At 49.4% G+C, this 18,437-nt stretch overlaps 2 protein-coding genes across 3 annotated transcripts in view; one reads left to right on the plus strand and one right to left on the minus strand.

The window, feature by feature from the left end:
- Positions 1–1,274, minus strand: part of BLVRA (biliverdin reductase A) — a 220,091-nt gene extending 218,817 nt beyond the window's left edge. Inside the window, exons 1-2 of the mRNA XM_078688188.1 lie at positions 1,003–1,274; positions 818–959 (exon numbers count right to left, since the gene is read on the minus strand). The gene's annotated coding sequence lies outside the window, so the exon portion shown is untranslated. The remainder of the gene's footprint in view (positions 1–817; positions 960–1,002) is intronic.
- Positions 504–18,437, plus strand: part of COA1 (cytochrome c oxidase assembly factor 1) — a 337,235-nt gene continuing 319,301 nt past the window's right edge. The window contains exon 1 of one of the 2 annotated variants that reach the window (XM_078688191.1): positions 504–829. In XM_078688191.1, coding sequence (XP_078544317.1) covers positions 736–829 — 94 coding nt within the window. In that variant the 5' untranslated portion in view covers positions 504–735. The remainder of the gene's footprint in view (positions 830–18,437) is intronic. The other variant, XM_078688190.1, reaches the window with a different exon arrangement.

Consider the following 18,437-nt stretch of genomic DNA (forward strand, 5'->3'; position numbering starts at 1 on the left):
GCGCACCAACTGAAGTGCTCTGGTTGCACGGCCTGCGGCCGTGTGAAGTGATAAGCCTTTGAAGTATGTCACGGCGCCTGAGGGGAGAGCAGAGAGAAGAGAAGGCTCGTGATGTACGAGCGAGTGGGAGGGAACAGCAGGGGGCGGAGAAGCAGATTGCCTTCAAGGCAGGAGGCAGGCAGATTAAGGCTCGGGCAAGCTCGTGCACGAGAGCACATGCACTCGTGAAAAACCTCTTTTTTTGGCTCTTGGTGAAACTCTTGGTTTCACTGCTATAGACTCGTCCTATTCCATTCCTGCGGAATGGAAATAGGCCGAGACCTAAAAAGCCCATGCATGGATGTTGTGAGCACTCGGCAGCATCACGTGCTTGCCGCTGACCTCAGTTCTGCTAAAGGGCGCTGCGGACATCAGAAAGTATTGTACCGCATTGCATTTCAAAATGGCCTCTGCCGTTGTTGAAACCCCTTGCTATAAGTAATTGAACAATATGCGAGCTGCAGTCTTGTGCTACATTTTGTTCAAGTCACTGCAAATGTATTTAGCTTCTGAACTAATTGGGAAACGTGCATAAAGACAAAAGTGAAACAACACGAGGTGCGGAACTGCTGCAAGGGTAAATAGAGCAGCCATCTTGAAACGGTAAAAGATCTCCATATATTGGAAGTCCAAATCACCAGTATTTGGACTCGCCACTCGTGCACCGGCGTACAGGAAACAATTGAGGCACATTATATGGAATTTCCTACCTCCGCATCTCATCGCAGATTTGCTAGTCACTTTTTCTATGACAGAAGTGAGACTTCACTGCACTTACCGTGTGAAACAGGTAAAGCGTTGAGCGCACAATTTGTTGTTGATTGCAGTAGCAGGTGGTCTTAAATCGTCATATAGGGTAGCGATTCTCACCCCACTGGCCGCATCTGCTTATCTGCTGTCTCGCTTGCCATGCGCAATGCCTAGCCGTAGCCGATGGAAGGGGGGGGGGGCGGAGGCTATTACGTAGCTTAAAAGTTCTTGGAGTTTTCTAGGTTGGTTTTCACTCCGTTTGCAGCGGATGCATGACAGCCTGTATGATCAGCATGTCTTCAGCCACTGTGAACATGTCCTATTTCTCTGTTGATGACCTGCCCCGGTTCTTGGTTTTGAATATGTAGAAGAAACGAATAGGCTCAGTTCGGTGTTCCACAGATTCAATGTGTCCCCGCTGTGACCCACAGGTGAGACGTGGTTGACTTAGAACACTTTTGTCTCCAAGAAGCACTGAAACTCACAGAGCAAAAGCGTCTAAATTAACGACCAATGAGAGGCCGGTATACGAGCTAACCAGACGCCGTTGTCACGTGATCCCTCAAACCGTACTGTTTATCTATGGGGAGTGAAGTGTAGCTGGTGGATCGGTGGTGTTTTGTTTATTTTATTTAATGCGATTTTATATAGCACGAACTTTACCCGAAGGTGTGAGAGCACTTTACATAAGAACCAGTTGCAAAACATAAGGACTAAGGATTACATGCGTTACATAAAAGATACAAACAGAAAATTTGCAAATGTACAAGATGTAAAGTCACACAAAGAAGAGACTGGTGATTAGAGTTATCTCTATATACATAGGGAGTGGCTGCGGATGGATATACTCTAAGAGTGACATAGGAATGGTAGAGAGTACAAAGGTCTACTGCATATACTAGTGATTAGAGTTATCTTTATAATCATAGGGAAGGATACGGATGGATATACTCTAAGAGTAACATAGGAATGGTAGAGAGTACAAAGGTCTACTGCATATACTAGTGATTAGAGTTATCTCTATACATAGGGAAGGATACGGATGGATATACTCTAAGAGTCACATAGGAATGGTAGAGAGTACAAAGGTCTACTGCATATACTAGTGATTAGAGTTCTCTCTATATACAGAAAAGCAGAGTTCCGTTAAGTGGGGTCGGAGGGGGGATGCAGTCACAGCACCAAGGGAGGGACAGAGAAGGGCAGGAAAGTGAGACAAACGAGAGAGGGAAGCAGATAGTAACGGGTAAGACAGCCAGGCAGCAGGAGAGACAATAGAAATGTCGCTAGGACAGAGAGGAGGTCAGAGATCGCTAAAATGGCAGAGGAGAAAGGAAGAAGAAGCGAGTCATAAAAAGAAAATGTCGGGGAGCACAAAGGTCCAAGTCCGAAAGTCCAGGAAGAGGACTGCCATAGCCAGCAAGTCCGGGGGGAGAAAGGCAGTCCGCAGCAAAGTCACAGCCTCATCGTCCATGAGGAGCTGGGGCAGAGGAGTTCGAACCGGAGACCAGGGATCAGGGAAGAAAGACCACAGGCGCCAAGGCAGCTGTTCGCAGAACGGGAGGCAGCAAAGTCAAAAACAAAGTTTAAAGGGAAGGAGGAGGGGGCCTCTCACCAGAGCGATCAACAGAGTTTCATGTGGGAAGAAAGTTGCCCCGGGTGGAAGGCTGTGCCTTCTCCTTGGAGCTTCGTGTAGCAGCGCCTCCTCTCCCTCGCCTGCTCCAGACGCAGGCGGCTTCTCCAGGGTCGGAAGGGGGCGAGTTCGCTGACTCGGGGCTCCATGGCTGCTGCTCTGAGCATTGGACCCCCGCCGGCCGGTGCCCCTAGAGTCCCCTGGCCCCTGTCACTACCTTTATCTCCCAGGATGAGCCATGACTTTCGTCAGACAGAGTCAGGCACGCAGGTGAGTTTGCAGGAGTGAATGGGCATGAACATTGAAAGAGCTGCGACCATTGCTCAACCGTGGAACTTAATGTATGCCACAATATTGTCAAGTGTTACTAATGTCTGTAATGTAAGGCTTGAAGCTATAAGCCACAGAATATTCAGTGTTGTTAACTTAAGATGTCAGACTTGCAGAAAATGCCACAGGTGACATGGAGCCACTTGTAGTGCAGCATTTATATAGCGTTTATTACTCCTATGTGGCGCACAGAAACGCTTGCTTCAGTCACCCGTGTGCAGCGAGCTACCTTTAGTGTGTGTTGTTGGAAGGACATTGGTTTTGTTTCTTGACTCTTTGTGGGAAAGTATGTCCATATAGTGGGAGTTGACTATTGAGATGTGGTTATTGTGGAGTCTGCAGAATCTGAAGAAGCGGTTGGCCCACCGGATTCCAATCCGCAACCAAGTCAATTTGCTTGGGGCCCACTGCGGGCGGCCGAGGGAGCTGTGGACCTGTTGAGCCGCTGCAACTTCGCCTGCCTCTCACCTCAGAAACACAGCATTTGATGCCACTTCCCAGAACCTAATGATGAGTGACCTTCATCGATTATGAGTGACACTTGATCGCAAGCAAAAATGAAGCAATGAAGATGGGTAAGCATATAAATAAGAAGATCTTAAAACCGCTGCAAAGCACCAGAAATGGAATGGCACTAACCTAGTCCCCTTGTAACATGATCATACTGTTAAACAAATGTGTAACCATGATCCAGACTAGCAGACAGTGACTGCAATCAATGCAGAGGAGCTGTAACTTACAGAAAGTAACAGGCTGAATGATGACACGCTCCTCTAAATGTGAATTAAATAAGATGAGTGGCACTTACGACTTTGTGTAGACTGACAGCCGCAGACTGACTAGTGACTGCAATGCAGAGCTCAGCAGCTGCAACTTTACTTGCAGTGCTGGCTGAATAATGACGCACGGCGCTCATCTACAAGTAATTTGAAAATTAAATTAGGTTCAGTGAGTGACACTTGATTGTCAGCAAGCGACATGACGGACGGTACGGGCCAGTCGCAGCGTCTCTTAGGCAGCGCTGCACCAGAGAGTTCTCGACTCTCGCAGCATTCATGGCACCAGGCACTGGACTGCAGTGCAGGGTGGGACCAGACCCCTACTCCAGTTGCAGCTACAGTCTGTCAGGGGTCGGTTGCAGGTGGTCATTACACTGGTGGGCCCCAGTGGGAGCTGTAGCAGCGGCGGGCTCCTGGCTGTGCTGGCTTCCAAGGTTAAACTGTGCTATGCCCGCCTGATGCCTATAGGTGTGTGTCTCTTAGACCGTGTGTCCTGGAAGGCTGTCTCGGTAGTAGCGATTGGGCAATGACCCTCATGGCATCCTAGGTGAATCAAATATGTCGCGCCACAGTGTCGGTGAATGTTTTACACTGTAGGCAGCTGCGCCTGCCCACAAGCCTGCCACAAGCAGCGTTTGGATGCGGTGCAGCCAGCTAAGAGCTTTGGTCAGTCATTGTGGTGCTAATTAGCAGTGCTCTGCTCCGGCTTGCTGAGGAGGCGGCATAAATGCGTGACAATGCATTTCAGTGCGGTGATGCGGATCACCACACTGAAATGTGTCTACTGCCTGATGCAAGGTACTTGGCAGGGTTGTTCGTTATTTCTCACACAAAGAAGACAGAGTATTGGTTATGGCTTCCACCACCAGTGTGGCATCTGAAAATTGCACTGGTGCTGAGAGCCTTCCTGGCAGTACTTGTGCAGTCTCATGTCACTGCCATAGCCACAAGCACATAGCGCCAGAATAAAGCGTACAAAACAGCAATTTCTGAGAGGAGAGATTCAGTCAGGTATGGCATTTCAGCAAATATACCTACAGACAGGTGATGCGGGAAATTTCAATTGGTTTCAAAGGAGCATAATGAAGCTTCTTGTCTCAAGATCGAATGTCATATTATCCTTATTTTACCGCCTAAAAATTAGGCACAATTTGTTCCTTCATGATATTTCATTGGCTGTTGAGTAACTTGCTACAGCTCTTTCTTCAAATTTCAGATTGGGTCTTCCCAGCAGCAATAGTTGGTTTGGGGAATAATTGCACCTTAATTATGAATGATGGCCAAAAGTCAGCTTGTGCATAACTTAGGGACTGATTTTCACATCAAGCTATGGTTTGACGAGGCATGGCTTGCAGGCGGATGGCGGAGGACGCGTGAGCTCCGTGTTGGCCCATTTAATTATCTACTCTAACTACGACCCTGGCCTCGGGAGTGCATCACAGAGACTCCAGCTGCGGAGTGAAGACCTGGGGAGTTGATGCTGCCCCTGCCTGGCAGAAGCGGGGCGTTTAACTGCAGCGACGGCCTCGAGAAGATTTCAGCTGAGGCACTCAAGATGACGCCGAGCGATAGAAGCCGGCCATGCTACTGAAAGATTCTGGGTGAGAAGCCCTGCAGCCTGATTGGCGGAGACCGGGAGGTCGGGGCTGGCATTGCTTTGAGGAGGACACGCTTAGGAGTGCTACGGGGTCCCTGCGGCGCTGACGACCATGGCGGGTCCCTGGTGAGATCGATGCGGAAGCTCATGCGCAATCAGGCCGTGTGACGCAGGATAATGGTACCGCTCGGTGGTGATCCTTGGCTTGGATCGTGTCGGACTAACCACCGTGCGGGAGGATCTTGGGCTGGACCCTGGATCGCTGTTGGTGTTTGCGAGTGAGTGATTTCCCACACGTGCTGGGGAGAGCTGGACGTTGAGGCTGGGGGGTACTTCCCTCCTCACCTCTCCCGTGGACTGCCTGTTAGCACCGGCTGTTTGGGGAGCATACTCGGGCCCTGCGTTGCTGGAGACAGACCTACCGGGTGTCAGAACTTGACTGTGCAGCAGAGGTGCGGGGCAACCTGGGTCACCCGGCCGCTCTAAATTACTGACGGGGCCGCTGCCTGCTCTCTTGCCCGGAGCAACCTGCAAGCTGGGATCGTTGTTGGCGCTGTTGAGGGGAGAGTACTCTGGGAGTCCTTGAAGCCCGGGCAATGCGGGCTACACAGAGTGCGGGTGAACTTTTGATTGACATTGGTATAGTGCCTAGGGCGAAGGGGTACAGTGCAGAGTGAGGCGAGTGGCCTGGACTGGAGGGGGTGTCCTAGCTCCAGTCTGCACAATGGGGAAGCCTAGAGGGAAACAGGTGCTGGCCCAACCGTATCAGGATGAATTGGGACAGGTGGAGCGGCGACCGGCTTCGCCTGACGTGCCCGTCGAAACAGGAGTGCAGCAGCAGCTGGCTCAAATACTCCAGACTATCACAGACACAAGGGAGGCCTTACACCGGGACATTGCTGCTGTGTCGGTGGGGTTGGGGCTGCTGCAGGCCAAGCATACCAAGCTGGCGGATATAGTGGAGCAGGTCGAAACATCTCTGGCAACTCTGAGACTGGCACATAAATCCCTCGCTAAACAAGTGGGAGATGTCTCCAATTGGTTATTAGTGTTGGAGAAAAGGGCCGAGAGCGCTGAGGGGCGCAACGGGAGAAACAACATCCACGTCTTGGGTCTGCTGGAAAGAGTGAAAGGGGCCAATATGGTCCAGTATCTGGAGGACTGGCTCCGAGACAAGGTGGCACTGGAGGGGCTGACCCAGTTCTTCACGCTGGAAAGGACTCACTGAGTTTCGGCCCGGCGCCGGGCCGACCACCACGTCCGGAAGTGGCCAGACTCCTCCATTATAAGGACAGAGACCTCCTCCTTCAGACAGCACGCACCTCTGGGCCCTATACGGTAGATAACAGCAAGGTTTCAATTTTCACGAACTATACGTTGGAAGTCCAACGACGTTGTGTGTCTTTCCTGGCCGTCAAGAGTGCTCTGAGGAATGAGGGACTTCAATATTCTTTGATGTTTCCGGCCCAACTTCGGATTATCCTCGATGGCACAACGCACTTTTGTGATTACCCGAAGGAGGCATGGGACAGGCTCGAGACTTACAAAACAGGTCAGAGCCTGGGGAGCGTGCACCTTTGGAGCGGCTGCCTCAGCGCCACCGGAGGTCGCTGCGGCGCCCTGCCACTCTGAAGACACCCAGCTCTTCCCAGACGGAGAGGGAGAGGACTGAGGCACTGCGGGCGGTGTCGGAACTATTCCAGGACCATCAGAAGTCATTGGGAGCTGGCACAGAGACTCCTGAGGACACAGACACAGATGGGTTCCAAACTAGTAGTTTACAGTTGCCACATGTCACACCAGGCACAGCTGACGAAATTGTTTGATGACCTTAATTCATGCTTGCTTAACCCGCTTTCCTTTACCGGCCCGATTGAGAAGGTACCTGCCTTTGTGTCCTCTTGCACTGTACAGTTTATTTTATTGCTGTTATATAATTCACTAGTCGCGGTGGGAGGGGGAGTTTACCTTATTCTAATGGCGGGAAGCCTTCCTGGGCTGGGGCAGAGAGTACTAAATGAGGCACAAGCGTGTACTCTTGTTGAAGGTAACCACCAGGTTGCAGCCACTCTTTTCCATTGTTCCTCTGTAGCCACTAGAGGGAAGTTAGTTTCAGTTTAGTTTGGATGGGGGCTAGTTTCTTAGTGCCTGTCCTGGGTAGGGGGAGTTGGGGTTGTTCTTTATGTTATAAGAGAATGTTCAGGAGGTATTGGCGTAACTTTCTTCAACGAGCTGTTCATGACCAGAGTGGAACAATTTAATGGGTTCAATATCTGACTTAAAATGTATAGCTTGGGGTATGCATACCATGTTACAAAGGCATAAAATACATGCGTAGAGGAGTCCAACTGACTTTCCTTCAGGAAACTCACATAGAGCAAAAAGAGGACGCAGCATTGCAGTGCAGGTGCCGAGGGCTGGTTTTTTGAATGACTTATTCTGCCTTTGCGCTGGGTGTATTGAAATGGGTCTGAGCGGGAGTCCTTTCCAACCCACGCATCAACTAAAAGATCCCGAGGGACGTATATCCTAGTGGCGGGCCGGCTGAATGGCAGGGATGTGATGCTTGGCAGTATATATGTTCCAAATACGGAACAATCGTCCTTCTTTACACAATTGTCTGCGAAATTTGCTCTATTTTTGACCGGGTCCGTACTCATGGGTGGGGATTTCAATTCTGTTACGGATGTAATGATGGATAGATCCCATCCCTCTCTCCCTGATGCACCTGTCCATAACCTCTCAAGGATCAGGGGGGATTGGCAACATAGATGGAGATTAGTAGACACTTTAAGGGCGCACCACCCAAACTCTCGGGATTATGCGTTTTTCTCTGCACTACACGACCTCCATGTTCGACTGGATGCAATGCTTTGCTCTCCTGACATACACGCAAAGGTACAGCACAGCGAATATCTCACCAGAACGCTGTCAGACCATAACCCCTAGCTTTTAGGTGTAAACTTGTTACAGGGGCGCTCCAAAATCCCGACATGGCGCTTAAGCCCTGAGCTATTGGAGGATCAGGCATTTCGGGAGGTGGTGGGGACTGGCATTGCTAATTATTTTCGGGACAACACTGGTACCACCTTGTCCATAGCAGTGGAATGGGATGCTTTTAAGAGCGTAATAAGAGAGCATTGCATTGCGCATAAGCTGGGAGTACGTAGAGTATTATTGCAGGATTTAGAGAGGGCGGATCAGAGGCTGCGTGAAGTTGAAAGAGAGAGGCTTAAACACCCAGACCGACAACAAGCTTTAATAGCAGCGAGGGAAGAGGCTGCCGTGCAGGTTGAACAGCTGCGCTGCTTCGACTATAAAAAATATGATATACGTTGTCATGCTGAGCGCGATAAATCTTGGGCATTATTGGCATGGTTAGCTAACCCAGCACGAAGGGGGGGGGGGGGCATCCTGGAACTTCATGCTCCTGATGGGGATGTCCATTACACGCAACGGGGATAAATGATCAGTTCTTTACCTACTATACTGATTTGTACCAGAGCAAGGTGGCGCCTAGCGAGGAGGCCATTCAGGAGTTCTTGGAGGCGGCGGATCTTCTAGCGTTAGATAGGGAGCGGGCTGAGTTGTTGGGTCAGGACATCACCTTAGGAGAGGTCCGCGGAGCTATAAAGCACATGGCCTGGAAAAAGACCCCAGGGGTGGACGGCCTGCCTGTGGAGTTCTATAGTACGTATGTCGATCTCGTGGCCCCTAGGTTGGTAACACTGTATAATACCGCAAGGAGGGCTACTACTCGTGAGGTGGTAACTTTACCTGGAGAAGTGTGGCTCAATGGTTAGAGCGGCAGACCCTGATGCAGAGGTCTAGCCCGGGACCAGGGTTCAATTCCCCGCCTCAGCGGGTCTTGGGCTCAAAATTCCACGGACCTGATAATTCTCGCCTCGGTGCCTATTCCAATCATGGAGTCCCACTTTGCAACTCTGGGCAATAGCTTGCTTAATCTCCAAAACGGCCCCCACAACGCTAAGGATGCCTGGCCTCCACCTTGGGGGTGCCCAGGAGTGGACACCTCACAGGAAAAGCCAGGATGGGTTTCACAGCGGTATTCGTACAAGCGCCTTGAGACCCTTGCGGGTGAGTAGTGCGCTATACAAGTATCAATTTACATTTAGATTTACTGCTAAAGCCGGGGAAACCTCCTCATGATAGGACGGCCTATCGCCCGTTGTCAATGTTGACTACGGATTATAAGATTCTAAGCCGGATTTTGGCGGCCCGTCTGTTCCCATTTATGGTCCAACTGATACATAAGGACCAAGCGGGGTTTATACTGACCCGGAATACGGCCCGGAATGTACAGTGCCTTCCTAGTATCTTAGATGCTGATACCTACCACAAAGTCTCTGCTGCTGTATTGGCAATAGATATTGAGAAGCTTGGAGTGGCCATAACTGTTTCAAGTTATGCAGCAATTTGGCCTAGGGGATGGTTTTATTGATTGGACAGCTCTCTTGTATCGACGGTCTACAGCGTGGGTAAAGATGGGTGGGATGATATGGGATGCCTGTATCGTGGGTAAGGGAATAAGACAGGGCTGCTCCCTTTCCCCATTGCTATTCGCCCTAGCCATGACGGGCCTGCATTATCCGGGGCTCTAAGTGCGCGAGCAAATTCATCATATTGCACTTTATGGCGATGATCTCCTTATGTTTTTGTCTGACACGGAGGACGCCCTTCTTGGCACGAAGACTGTATTGGGGGACCTTAGCACGATTGCCGGCCTTAAGGTAAACTGTGCCAAGACTTGTCTGTTTCCTGCCGCGCCGACGACCGAAGGTCCATTTATTACACAGGTAATACGATGATAGCGTCAATGCATGATGTACCTCGGCACTCTTATTTACCATACCCAAACCGACCTATCGACGGCCATGTGGGCAGGGCCATTAGGGGGCTTAAAGGTTGTATCGAGTTTTGGGGCACACTTCCTCTCTCGGTAGCTGGGCGGGTGGCCCTTCTTAAGATGATAGCACTCCCAAGACTGTTATACTATTTTAGGACGCTACCTCTATTTGGATTCCAGCCTCTGTTTTTAAGCAACTTCAGTCGATGGTGGTTGGGTTCCTTTGGGCCAAGGGCAGACGGAGAGTGGCACTGAACACGTTGATGAGACCGAGATTGGAGGGCGGCTTAGCGGTCCCTGACTTTGAAACTTATTATTTAGCGGTGCAGTTGCAGTGGCCTACTCAGACAGTAACACAGACATTTCGGGGCTCAGACGGCGTAAAGGGGAATCAGGTTAATAGACAGACGCTTTCAAGATTAATATTGCAGCTTTCGCTCTCGGCCTCCTCTCTCACTCGAGAGATGGGGACTTTTAAACTCTGCCGAAACATAAGTCAGCGGCGAGCACAAATAGCGGCCGTTTGCCCCTGAGATCCAGCTGGCAGTGTGCACTGCTCTGCCACATGGTGGTATTTGGGTGGCACGGACTGACTGGGCGGAGAGGGTTTTTTTTGTGTTTTTTTTTTGCAGTTTTATATATAGCGAACTAGACCCGAACCGAATCTGGTATCAGAGCGCTTTACATAGCACCAGTTACGTTACATGAGGACACACATTCATTTTTTAGGCACGGGGAGATTAAGTGATTTGCCCAGAATCACAGGAGGTTTTGGTGTCGTTACCAATACTCGAACCCAGATCCGCAGGTCCGAGGTCGAGCGCCCTAGCCGTTAGGGAGATCTCTATGAAGATGGTGCTTTAATTCCTTATGAGCTATTGCAGGACAGATATGATTTGGCCCCTGGGGAATACTTATTGCATTTGGCGCTTATAACAGCCATCCAAGCACATTGGAAGGGCTCAGAGAACCACCAACCTCAATGGCTTGTCAATACGTAATTCTAGCAGCTGGCACCATTAAGGCGGTTACGTGCCTGTACCAGCGAAGGACGCATGAGAGACTAACCCCACTGATATCGCTTCCAAAAAATGGGAGGAGGACTTAGGCATGGACAGCCCTGAGAAATCGTGAGCGGGACTGGTGGAGCGCGCCTGGAAAAGCACCAGGAACGCACGCTTTCAATTGGTGCACTTTTTTATTCTCCACAGAGCTTATCTTACACCAGTAAAAATTTATAAATATTTTAATGTGAATTCAGCAGTGTGTCCGCGCTGTAATACGGAGGGAGCCGATTTCTGCTACATGATGTGGGATTGTCCTCAGCTTGGGACATATTGAGAGTAGGTGGTAACACTTTTGCAAGATGTCATAAGTAGAGATATAGAAACCACTATAGGCCTCTGTTTGCTGCACTGGTACCTGCACACCTCTAAGAATAAGATAACGTGTACGTTTATAGACTTGGGGCTTCTGCTGGTGAAGAGGGAAATTACGGCTCACTGGAAGGCCATTAAGGGTCCTAGTTTTCAGAGATGGCGAGCTTATTAAATGGGCAGAATGTGAGGGGACTACGAGATTGCAGTTGGCGACCCGCGCTAATAGTGACAAGGTGCTAGAGATGGCGAAGGCCTGGGAGGCGCTAGTACAGTTATTAAAAATCCCAGATACGGACTCTGATGTAGAATCGGGCCCGCCAGAATTAGATGCACCGCCCTGAGGGACTACATTACTCTAGGGGGATGAGCACACTGGTTATCTGCTTTGGAGCTACTTCTGACAGCAGAGAATTGTGTCATTACTTGATGTTTTGTATTTGATTAATGCCGACACAGCTGGGACTTGTTACCACCAGTAATCACGTACAGTTGATACACCAATGAGGAGGGGGATGGGATAAGAGGGAGGGGAGGGAGATTGCATTTCGCAATGTCAGGTTAATGACAAGAGGGTGAGTTGTTTTTATAAGACATTGACAGTATTGTTTATTGCAAATGAGCTAGCATCTTGCATTGCAGCGATTCATGATTGGCAGCTCCTATGGAGTGTGGTTTATTATGATACAAATACCTGTCAGATGTGTGAGATAACCCTCAACTATAGTTAAACCTCATTGCATGTTACTCTGAATGCAACTTTATCCTGATATTGCCTACAATTGTGTTGTTTGATTTAAAACAAAAAAATATATATATTAAAAAAAATCAAGCTGTGATTTGACTCTGTTTTACTCCTCAGGGCTGCCCAGTGGACAGCTCTTACATTGCCAGGAACCACCATCACAGCGGTTCTTTGCATTGAAAGTGTGCCATGTGGCTCTGATCCAGCGACATGTCAGGGATGAACACCTCACAATCATGAACATTTTCCAATTGGTCCCATATACACATCACTTTCCCTGGCAGGGTTTTTCACTGGAGGGAATCAAGTTTTATACTTCACTTTAATCCTGATTACAGGCTCAATAACATTTGAGACTAACTAATCTTCACAGATCAACACTCTTCCTTTGGTCGATGGACCATTAGTTGAGTAGTTGATGATGCTATTAACAATTTAACTAACTAACTTACAGATTTCAGCGAAATAACCACAGACGCTGGGTAAGATTCAATGAATTTTATCTGAATCTCGGTCAATAAATGAACGCTCATTAGTACAAATTCACAGTGCAAACTCCATCAACTTTCATGGGAAAGAAAAATTCATTTAGCAAAGTACATTCAAAATCACAGACTCATTCAACGAATCAATGGATTTAGAGTGGATAGATGTAGAGACAAAAGGCACAATAATTCATACATTTGCAAAATGATATGCAAATTTGTGACAGAATTATAATTAACCAAAATGATAACGGAAACCAACTCTCTGGCCAGAAGGGCTGGTGGAGGTCACCTGATGGGGGATCAGGAGACAAAGACTATAGGACAGAATTAGGACAGGGCAATACTTAATAGACTGCTCTATAAAACCGACGCACAGGGCGCATCTCTCTCTCACACTCTCTCCCTCCTCGATATTCTTCCAGAATCTTCGATCTAATCAGGTTGTCATTCAGGTATGAATCTTCCCAGTCTTCTCTCTCTTATTCTCATTAGCAGCAGTTCTCGCCTCTCTAGCTTCTCATCTCGCATCCGAGCATCTCGTATCTTTCTCAGCAGCATCATCTAACTTACTACTCTTAAGTCACTCTAGTTATAGTCTTTATTTCTGCATGTCCCACCCTCAAAAGTTGCAATTCATGATGGAATACAAACTTGGATTGACCAGGGGCAGGGGAGTTGTCATCACCTCACGCTGACATATGCTCTTTCTTAATGAACCCTTTTGTTTAACAAACCCTTCCCATTTAGCATATTTATTTTTCTATCCCGTTTCCTCTCACACATATCTAATGTAACAAATCAAGTACAAATTCATATGTAGTTCCACATTTGAAAATAGTTCTCATGGCTTTTGTCCTTGGCTCTTGGCAGCCTGTCCGACACTCGGTCAGCGGGTTACACATTATATACACTGCACAAACTCAGCTTTCCTCCATTTTTCGCCGCCATCTTTTCTTCTTTGCCTATGTCAATAGGCCCAAACGTAAACTATTAATAAAGAAATCATAAACAGATGTTAATTTCTCAAATATGTGATCTTCACTGTTCACCACCAACTTCTACTCTGTCCCATTTTATTATCTTTTCCATTAAGCAAAAGCATTAGCAGCAATAGCTCTCTTAAAATTTGAGCAAGCATATGCCAAGCATGCGGTACCACCAGGCTTCAATTATTAGTTTCTACGCATGTGTGAGAGTTTTTCCCTCTCAGTACGAGTTAGTCGCATGACTGTTTACTTAATCTTAGGTTGCACATGCGCAAAAGCATTTTCCAGTTTAAAGCGTGATTTAGTTGCATTGCATTTTATTCTTCGTTATTTAAGCATGCATAAAGCTTTTCTCCTACGTGTATTTTTGTGTGTGCATAATAATTTCGTTTTCTTTTCCATTTCTACCGATTAGTACAGTTAATCAGGATTTTGATCTTGAATCCTTGCTCCATTAGCTCTATCAATATAATGGTGCTATATGGGGCAGTTTCAATTTCATTTTGTTTTTTCAAAAACAAAATTCCAAAGTGGAATTTTCTTTTTGAAAATAAAAAAAGCAATGATCGCGTCCCATTGGAATTTTCGACCATGGCCAGGGTGTTAATTGTGTTTGCTTTCAATTACCCCTAAGTTTTGGATGGTGGTGTTTGAAAGTAAAAACTGGCCATTGTCTGTCCACTCTAAATAGGGCGGGCGGAGAAATAGGTAAACCTCCAACTTCCCTTACTCCATTGGGCTATCGGAGAAGTAGGTCAGCACCAGAAACAAATGTGTCTCCATCGCTGACATGCTTAAGTTAAGCCCAACTTTAAAGGAGGCAGACACAACTTCAGTTTGGTGTAGAGGGTACTATGTTGCTATTGTGACGAAGTACCCCCTCCAGCCCTTAGTTCTTTCATTTCAAACATAAACTAAACCGTGGTGCTGATGTGCTGGAGTTGGTGTTGACCATGCAGAACCTGTCAGAGCTGCTGACTTTGGAATTAGGCTTAGGTCCTGGCGTCGGCTCAACGACCTGCAATTATGGGAAAATCACTTAATCTCCCTGTGCCTAAAACAAAATGTAGATATGACGTTGTGTAGTTCAATCTGTTGCTCATGTAAAACGCCCTCACGCTAAATGTGTGCTATATTAAACGAAAAACTTCTACTCAGCGATGTAATAGTTGACAATCCAGAATGCTTTTATAACAATTACACAAATTAGCTTTGAACGTGGCTGCTGATCAACACTGCCCTGCAGGACGTAATAATTGATAGCAACATAAAGTCATGTGAAAGGTGCATTGAGGTTGGTCTAGGCTGCTGGTGCATTTTTACTAGGTATAATGACCTATGCAGCGAAGGGTTGACCCACAGACTGGCAGCAGCATTTAACAATTCTATGGCAGGACCGGAGGCTTTGGATTATGCCTTCTTCCTTCGCTTTATTACTACACACAGCAGCAAGAAAAACAACAAAAACCGACATTTCCCATGAACAGTTGGGAAACAGAAAAGTCTGAACAATAGTCCTTCGTTAGTGTCAGCACTCAGGCAGCTCCCATCATGCACCGCTGGTGCTTCCTCTTCCTCTTTCTTCGCTGCTCAGCAGCAAGTTAAGTGTTTTTTTGCTCTCTCTCCTGGGTTTTGGGGCCTGTGGTTTTAGCGGTGTGGTGTTTTGGCTAGCACTGACATATTTCCTTATTTTTAGAATCCCCTGATTATAGCGGGACGCTTTTAGCGCTCCTCACGCGATTTTGTGCCCAGCGACCGCGCGGTGTGGTCCTCCCACCGCTAGGGGGCGAGCTTTTTCCCTCTGTGACCAGCGCGACGGAGGAACGCTTTTCAAAGCGTTTTTCGCGCGTTTGCACAGGAGGCTTGTCTGGTCCCTTGCCAACCAGTCAGACACCCCTTTGGGGTCGCAAAATTAGGTTTTCCCCCTGACTGGAACGCCCTGTGTAGGTTGTATTTCATCTTCTTTACACCCTGAGGGGTCGGAATAAGCACCAGTCTGTTGGTGCGGTGGGACGCTTTACCGGGTGGTGCCCTGTAAATTGAAGGGTTGCAGCGTCCCCTGGGCTAGCCCCCCTTAAATTGTGTGCCTTTCGTGCCCCCACATTTTCTGGGCTCCCTCCCAGTTTGAAATTAGTACCCGTGAGGGTCCTTGTTTAATTGCTGTGCCATATCTCTGATACCCTGCGGAGCCTAACCTACCTCATGATGCAGGGGGACCAAGGCCAGTACCCAGAGGAGGACACTCTGAATAACGCCAGTTGGGATGACGATTTTTACCTGGCGGTGGATGACGCCATTTATTAGGGCAGTTGATCAGGCCATGATTCCCCTAGAGCAGCGCCTCACAGCGCGAATGGATGAGGCGTACGCGAAACTTGCGGCCCTCATTCCTGCCCCGGCGCCTTCACCCTCCCCCTTCTAATAAGAAGCCTTGTACTGAAGGGGTTGACTCTGAGACTTTTGCTTGGGTTAAAAGCGCCTTTATGGCGCGCGAGGGGTCTCATCCCACCCCTGCGCCCCCGATGGAGGTTCCACCACCGACCCCGCGCACTATGTCCCCGAAGCCACAGGAGGATGGGGATTCTCCGGATACGGATGAGGAGGTCTGCTCCTCTAGGTCGTGGCTTCCGTCCCAAGCGGCTGCCTCCGGGGGCCCTTCGGACATGCTGGACCCGGACCATATAGTCCACCCCCGGTCTTCGGACTGGGTTCCCGGGAAGAAGGTGGCCCAGTATGTGGCGAACCGTTTGCGAAAGCCCGTGGATAAGGACCCACGCAACCGCCTTAGAGCGGAGTGTCCACGCCCCACCTTAGCAGTCAGGTGGGGATGACCCCGATATTGACCCGAAGATGGCAACGTTTTTGGCTAAATTTGTCAAGAACCCTAGGAAGGGTATAGATAGGTCCTGGCGTACCTGCCAGGACAAGCTGTTAGATGCGGTGGGTCCCATGACTAAGATTCTGCACATGGCCGAAGAGGCCAAGGTCTCGGGGGATCTTATATCCCCGGAGGTCCTTTCCAATTAGGCGCAGTGGGCCATTGTTTTTCTTGGCAATGCGAATTGCGCCCTCTCTACTGAGAGAAGGAGGTCGCTATTGATTAAGATCGACCCTAAGCTGGGTGACCTCGCCTCTTCTGAGGCTGGCGCAGTGGCGCATGGGGGACTGTTCGGGGACCCTTTCATTAAGGAGCTCGGCAAATTTGTGGCCACATTCACTTCTCTGGATCGAGCACAGTCCAATATAAAGAAAGTTTTTGCCCCTCGGGTTTTTGAGAGGGCCGGACGTGGCAGGGGCCGCTCGTTCGGTCGTGGCAACAGGTCCGATCGGAGGCAAGGCTCCGGCCGCGGTCAGTTTCAAGACAACGCCTGATTCAACAACTTCTACCCGACAAGGGGACAGAGATTCCGTGGCCGCGGGGGCCAAAGAGGCCAGCAACAGTGTACTGGAAGAGGTGAGTGTGCTACCCTCAGCGAGTTTGTGGGTAGGGGGGCGCTTGGCGCAGTTTTTCCCAGCATGGGTTTCCCTTACAAGCAATGCTTGGGTGCTGCAGACGGTCCAGGGCTTCCAGCTGGAGTTCCATGGTCGTCCGTGTCAGCTGCATCGTCCCCGCCCCATTACTTTCTCGCAGCAAGATGCAGACTTGGTGCGCGAAGAGGTTTCCGCCCTCCTCCACAAAGGGGTGATCTGCTGCGCGCGCCAGCATCCCGGGGGTTTCCTCAGCAACCTCTCTTTGGTCGACAAGGTCGACGGGGGCCGACGTCCGGTCATCAATTTGAGGGAGTTCAACAAGTGGCTGGTTTACCGCCATTTCAAAATGGAGGTGATTCACCTCTTGAGGGATGTGTTGCGTCCGTCCGATTGGATGGTCAGGCTCGACTTAAAAGACGCCTACTTGGCGGTTCCGGTTTTCCCTCCTCACCGTCGTTTCCTCCAGTTCAGGTGGGATGGTCAAGTTTACGAATTCACCACGCTGCCCTTCGGGCTCTCCTCGGCGCCATGGTGTTTCACAAAGGTGCTGCGTCCGGCGGTGGAGGCCTTGCTGGCACGGGGTATGAGAATGATCGTATACCTGGACGATATGCTGTTCATGGACCAGTGTCCAGAGCGGCTAGTTCCCCAACTGCAGATTGCAGTCGACCTGCTTCAGGGACTGAGCTTCGTTATCAACGAGAGGAAGTCCCATTGGTTCCCGTCCAGTGTGCCACCTTTTTGGGGTTCAACATAGACTCTGTGTCTTCCACATTGAGTCTTCCTGCCAGAAAGATGGCGAAGACCAGACACGTGCTACGCCAGACCCTGGCGAAGCCTCTCATATCCCTGCGCCACTTGGCGCGTTTGGTGGGTCTTCTGTCATCTTCGATTCAGGCCATATTCCCAGGCCCTCTTCATTATCAGGCAATGCAGCGTCTGAAGACATATCACCTAAGGAACGGCCTGACCTACTCTCAGCTGATTCCTCTGTCGGAGGAAGTGAGGGACGAGGTGCAGTGGTGGCTGACGCACATGGAGGCCTGGAATGGCCGTGCGATTTTTGGATCAGCCCCGGACATAGTTATCGAGTCAGACGCCAGTCGATCTGGCTGGGGTGCCAGGTGCGGAGATTTTTCCACAGGTGGCGCCTGGTCCGCCCACGAGCAATCGTTACATATCAATTGCTTGGAGTTGCTAGCGGGGTCCTTTGCGGTCCAGTGTTGGACGAGTGCAATCGTGTGTCTTTCTACGGATGGACAACGTGTCGGCGGTCCGATATATCAACCATCTGGGGTGACCAGATCCAAAACGCTAGCGGACCTTGCGAGGGAGTTTTGGCACTTTTGCCTGGACCATCAGGTGTCGGTCATGGC

This window comes from Lissotriton helveticus, chromosome 4_1, assembly GCF_964261635.1.
Source record: "Lissotriton helveticus chromosome 4_1, aLisHel1.1, whole genome shotgun sequence".
NCBI classification, from domain to species: Eukaryota; Metazoa; Chordata; class Amphibia; order Caudata; family Salamandridae; genus Lissotriton; species Lissotriton helveticus.